Source organism: Lepisma saccharinum, chromosome 16 (assembly GCF_977018435.1).
Source record: "Lepisma saccharinum chromosome 16, izLepSacc3.1, whole genome shotgun sequence".
Taxonomy (NCBI): domain Eukaryota; kingdom Metazoa; phylum Arthropoda; class Insecta; order Zygentoma; family Lepismatidae; genus Lepisma; species Lepisma saccharinum.
In genome coordinates this window covers 8,124,728-8,130,994 of record NC_139244.1, presented here as the reverse complement: position 1 = coordinate 8,130,994, position 6,267 = coordinate 8,124,728, and the positions used below count along the sequence as shown (strand labels likewise).

The 6,267-nt window shown below is 37.3% G+C and overlaps 1 protein-coding gene across 2 annotated transcripts in view; it reads left to right on the top strand.

Annotated features, from left to right (window-relative positions):
• The first annotated feature begins 1,048 nt into the window (after nt 1–1,048).
• yata (N-terminal kinase-like protein yata) overlaps nt 1,049–6,267 on the top strand; it is a 30,882-nt gene continuing 25,663 nt past the window's right edge. For both annotated transcript variants that reach the window (XM_083137658.1, XM_083137656.1), the window contains exons 1-4: nt 1,049–1,379; nt 3,096–3,236; nt 4,473–4,595; nt 5,212–5,435. In XM_083137658.1, the coding sequence (XP_082993784.1) occupies nt 1,266–1,379; nt 3,096–3,236; nt 4,473–4,595; nt 5,212–5,435 (602 nt within the window). In that variant the 5' untranslated portion in view covers nt 1,049–1,265. The remainder of the gene's footprint in view (nt 1,380–3,095; nt 3,237–4,472; nt 4,596–5,211; nt 5,436–6,267) is intronic.

Here is a 6,267-nt window from a genome sequence, read left to right as displayed (position 1 = left end):
AGTTGGTATCACTTCAGGCAATCGTATCTCAGGATCGTCGTCTTGGCGAAGAGAAAGTTTCTTTCCTTGGGAAGAGAGGCTCTTAGCCAAGAGTTTCTCAAGATACGACTATGAAACGACACTGTCTCAAGACGAGATTACCTTCCCAAGATCGTCTTGGCTAAGAATCTCTTACACAGTGTCTTGAGATTTAACTATGAATACGGCCCTTAAGCCCCTATCACACGGAACTGGATTTCTATTTGGAATGCTCTAGTTGACGCTGGACTGGTTACCCATTTGCTAGTTTTCGCCTCACACGGACTTGTTATACCGTACTTGTCGATAGTCTTTCGTTTCCATAATGGCGGCCGCGCGAGATGTAAACAACTTATCACTTCACACTTTTAAAATGCGATAACTATCCAACCGAGAGGAATATCGCATCGCATTAAATGGTTTTAAGTAGAGAAGAACGGCGCTGATAAAATACGTACTTTACAACGTTTACTATACACGTATGGAAGAATATTTTAGCTTTTTCAATTGTAAATTTGCCTTTCGTGTTGTATGCACTCGGAAGCCACAGACAAAAAAAGGCTACTTTACAAACTCACAGAATATCTTCACATGGCCAAACTTTGCTCTGATTGGCTGTTCCACAGAATCTAGTCGAAGAAGTTAGTAGCAATTAGAACATGTCCTATTCCTCAAAACCAGTCAAGCAGTCAGCCAGGTGGCCATGATTACTACCCAGAAAGTTAGTTCATCGCCAACTAACAGTCGCGTGGAACTATTATGTATTATTCTTTACCAGATTCACATGAATAAAGCACTAAAATCATAGAATTTACTATTCTATGCTTAAATTGTGAAAATTGCAAGTGACGTAAACAGGTGCTGTGCAAATTTTAAGGCTTTTTAAAGTTTCCATATATTTTCTGTTGTTGACGATCGTCTTATTAAAAGTCTTAGTTTCATAGCACTGATTATTCATCTATCATGTTCGGACAAAATTTCTGAGGTTAAGATGAAATTAAACTTGCAATTTGCTTCTGAAAGGACTAAAGGAACGAAAAGAAGTATTTTCATCGTCACCTTCCTAAATTGCTTTAGCAGACGCAAACGTAAAAATTTATGCGGTGGCATTGACGGAAGAAATTATGATAACAACGAAAAGGAACTGCAGTAGTTGCAGTTTTTTAATAAGTTCACACCAAAGGATTATATAGTGTTACTGAATTAATTATAGTAATGCCAAAGAAAGGTTTTATATCGTAAGCAACATGTGGTCGTTTTTTTCGAGGGACCCATCCAAAGATTTTCCCTATGAAATAGGAGAATTAGTACCAGGCTTAGAAGACAAAAGTGTCTGGCAACTTCATAAAGCTAAGAAGAAGGTAAGCTTCGAATTACAAGGTTCCAAGCGTAAAATGTGTGAAGTCATGGCAGCTAAAAAGCGGGAAGGATAACAAAATAATGTGGAATTCACATTTTAGTTTAAATAGGCAAATTATTCAAAATGTAATTACGAAAGTAGGAGCGAATTGACAATATAGAGAAAGTCTCCAATGTATTTCTTTCCTGTAAATGTGAAAAGTCATAGTTTGTTTGTGTGTGTGTGTCTCTCTCTCTCTCTCTCTCTTTCTCTCTCTCTCTCTCTCTCTCTGTCTCTCTGTCTGTCTGTCTGTCTGTCTGTCTGTCGGGAGGGAGGGAGGGGGGGGGGGTTAAAAATGCTTCCGTCTAAAGCCGGCTTAATTCTCTGTGAAGCTTGTGTTATGTTCATATGTGTTGTCATTATGGGTCCATGTTGAAATCTTACACCCTCGATTTCTCAGGAGATTTTTTTTACATATATAAAGACTATGTCCTGCTAATTGTGAATAATAATATTCTGGAGCTCGGAAATAAGTATTTACGACTGTACAGTCGTTCAAAGTTGCGAGGTGGTTGCTATGTTGAAATTCCCCACAGATCCTGGGCTCCGCCCCTGGGGTAATTAACCTACCGCGGCCCTGCCTTTCTGTATAGAGTCCCTTTTGAAGGTATGTTAGAAACTGACCAGAACCACCTGCCTCTGATACTATTGGTAATTTTTGCACCGACACATTTAGGTACCAAAGAAATAAGGCTAAAATTAAACCTCAAAGGGTAACTTACCTCTTTATCTCAAGTGCAGGCTGAATTGTGGGCCGGAGTTAATTTGAAAGTCCAAAAGAGAAGTTAGTTGTATGTCAAAAGTATTTGTTGTCCTTTTCCCCAGAATACTACCCTCCCCTGTCCATACCATCATAGAACTAAGAAGTTGCAAATTATCCCATCCCACAAGTCATTTCTGGCCCGCAGTTGGCATCTCGTCGCTGTTTTCCATGCCTGTCAAACCATGTAAACTCATCCTGATACTCCTCCAAAAAATGTCGCAAATTATTCCATTGCACAAGCCAATCATAAGAAGAAAAATAAAATGTATAGACGTCCACCTGTGACATGAATCCAATATGGAATCCCTGAAGAGCCGTATAGATGCAACGTACGTAAGGAACTTCAATATCAAAAAAACGTAAGTTTCGTACCCGTAGATGTAAAAAAATACCGTCCGCGCTATTTAGAAACACCCTTTGTTACTTATTTATTTGATGAAAACATTTGAAATGTTCGGGAAATCCAGGGTGTAAGATTTCGCCACCTAGCTGTGATTATCCCTTCATCCATTTCTTGTGTTGTCACAATTAGCAGGAAAGCAATGTAAAATAAATCTATGACTGTGGGGTTATATCACAGGAATCTTCCAGAGTTTTGCTTTAAAGATTTTTAATTTCACATGAAATAATCATAAAGCCATTGTTTCCTACAATATTGTTGTAAAACTGATTGAAAATTCTGCATTTCCATAATTTCCAAGCTATTTGTACTAAGTGAAAATGTTGTAGGCTCCAAAAAGTATTGGCTAGTACATGGTGTGTGTGTGGTGAAGGAGAGAGAGAGTTACACATAAGTGTGAGATTTGCCTTCTCCATCTGTCAGGTGAAAATTTATTACAACATTCACTTACATCTCAATCATACGTAAACTTTATTTCATGGTATTTTGTGAACCTCAATAATGTGTTTTTTTAGGGATCTGGTGAGGATGTGTCAGTTTTTATGTTTGACATCAAGAACGGGGGTGAAACTCAGTTTGATGTTGCAAAATCTGCTGTGAAGAGGTTGAAGACTTTACGTCATCCTAGCATTCTCATGTACCTGGATAGTCTGGAGGTAAGATATTGTTCAGTATATCATATGTGTAGTTTCTAATATGACACTTTGTCACTATAGAAATTAAGGAAGTCATGTAGAATGCCCACCAGCAAATATTATAAAATTTTACACACAAATAAAGGTTAAGATGAAAATCCAACAATCCTTTGTACATCAAATTTCTGGGGCAAATGTCTCGCTGATATGTGACAACAGCAAGATGAACCAAAGCTTACATTATTTAAAGCAAGGGTTTCTGTTAGCAGATACTCATACTGTCATCACTTTATGATGCTTCAATATTATAACAATTTAAGGAGCAATTTTACTATACCGGGCCATTCCCCGATTTCGTTCATATTTTGCATACTTAATGATTTTGGGCTGCTAATCATAAAGCTGCTGTTAATATTTGGGGGTCATGTGTAGAAATTAAAAAAAAAAGGGGGTCCGTGATTGCAATCGACAATGCACAATTGCTCATTATTTACCGGAAGATTTGTGTTTCCCATACATAAGAAACTAAATTACAACCCCAAACTTTAACTATGTTTGCCTAACCTAACCTAACCTATGCTTGAATGGTTTTTGGGGCTATGCGTGAATGGTGTGTGGCCTGTGATCGCAACCGACAATGCACAATTGCTCATTATTTACTGGAAGATTTCATTCTTGTATGCGGAGAACGATTGCGGTAATTGAAAAGTTTATTATACAACTTCTGCACGTCAAATAACAATATCAACACGTCACCCCCATATGTTAACCTTAGATACTTCATCGGAACTACGTATATTGTGAGTATAAGAAGTAGGATAGAAGTTACAGCTGCGTCCGGTATTGTAAAATCTTACCCAATTTAAAGTTGTTCAGAATATTTGTTAATATTAATATCTAAACATATCATTGCAATTATACCACATTAATTAACTGGAGGCTTGCTTTAAAAATATCCAAAGAATTACATTGGAATGGCTGGATTGTAATCACAACATACTGGTGCAGAATGAATGAACACTTTAAATTTTGCAAATTCTGTAAAGTATCTGTCAGTATCTTAAACTGACACTTTCTAATAATGATGCATCATCATCAATAATAGCTCAACTCTTCTAAAGCATCTTTTTTTTTTTAAAAAAAATATCTAAGGTACATATGGTCACAGACTCCCAACATTTGCTTAAGATTGCTCCTGTTTTTTTGTTTCAATTATGTGCTATGAAAGTACAGTGTTCCATTTTATTTTATTTGCAGTCAGAAAGAGTTGTGTATCTGGCCACAGAGTATGTTGAACCTTTGGAAACTCACCTGAAGCAGTTGTCGAGGGAGGGATGCCAGCGAGACCTCTATCTCGCATGGGGTATATTCCAAATTACAGTAAGTGTTTCTCATGTGGTAACAATTCTTTATGTACTTTCACAGTGTGATGATCGTGGAAGTGAGTTACTTGATGATTGTTCATCATCAGCAGAAGAAAAATAGCAATTTTTGTTGCTCAAAACCTGATGTTTGTCTGCATTAAATCTGTAAGATATACGGTGAGGAGAAAATTGACAAAAAACACCCTGAAATTCTTATAACTTATAGTCTCTACTGTAAAACAATCTGGCACCATTCATAGTTTGGTTATTTACCAATACCTGCTTTGTCTGCAAAAAAATCAATGTGATATACACTAATAAAATGATACTAGGCATACCTTACCTTGTGCAAGTTATTGAATTTTTCATGATTTTTGCAAGACCGTATCTTGTAAACCACTTTAATCTCAAATTTTAACTCGAGCTACTTATCATAGAGTACTGTATTGTGTACAAATTTTCAGATTTTTGAACAACTGTCCACCAGAGGTAAACCTGAATGTTGAATGATTTTTAAGAAATACATGTAGAAAAAAGTACCCTACGCTCAAACTTCAAATACAGTATTTGCCGGCATATGATCAGAGCAAATGTTTGTATCATTTATGGAAAACATTTATTTGTGATTACAGCGAGCACTTAGTTTCCTGAATAATGATGGCAACCTCCGTCACAACAATGTGTGCTTGTCGTCTGTGTTTGTGAATGCAGCTGGTGAGTGGAAGCTGGGTGGTGTGGAGTACGTGGCTGGGTCTACTGACGGCACAGGACTCCCGATCAAGATCCTTCCTTTGTTAGAGAAATATGATCCTCCCGAGAAGTCAGACCCCAGCAAGCAACGCCTCATAACCAAATGGTAAGGGTCTTCTTTTTCACAGAGTTATATCTTATTGTGCTGCTAATTATAAAAAATACATGACATTGTAAAATGGATTTACTGGTTGCAGCAAAGAATGAAGTGATTAGAAATAGGTACATAGATTAGGAGTATTCGTCCACTTCTCGTTGGAAATATGTGGTTTTGTATTTACACATTCTTGTACAGACCAAATCTACTTGCCTTATGCAACAAACTTACATAAAATAGAGTGACACAGAAATACAAGGTTCCATAAATGTTGTACCAGGATCTGGAAAAAAATCTTATCCTGATCCCAATAATTTATCAACTTTTTGGGATCCTGAACAGTTGGAAAATTTCAAGTAATTGTGTTATCATGTTAAAAAATGGTTAATTCTTGATGTTTTATGCACTAAAAGTGCAGGAAGTATTGTTTTTGTTTGTTTAGTTGGCCAGCTATTTTGGAGGTTGGTTTGTGTGCTATTTGGTTGTTGTAGGGGCGGAGGGCTTTGCTAAGGTGGTTGGATGTGGTAGGATGGTAGGGGAAGGCAAACCTCTTAATTTTGCTACTGGGATCTGGTTGCTTTGATGGAGCAGGTTGTGTTGATGGTGCAAGTTGTCTGACTTGGATTTCAGCTTTGCTGCACCATGTTGATCAACTCTCCACTCCTCTCCCCCCTCAACAACCCAGTTGTCTATAATGCTGAATGCGAGTGCAAGGCTCATTACATCGGCAGATTCATCAGGCCCATCAGTGAGAGAATACATAATAGCACGTGTGCACAATACTCGCTTGTGGTAAAGTAAATAATGTCGTTTTTAAAAAAAAACACTAAAAATGCTTATT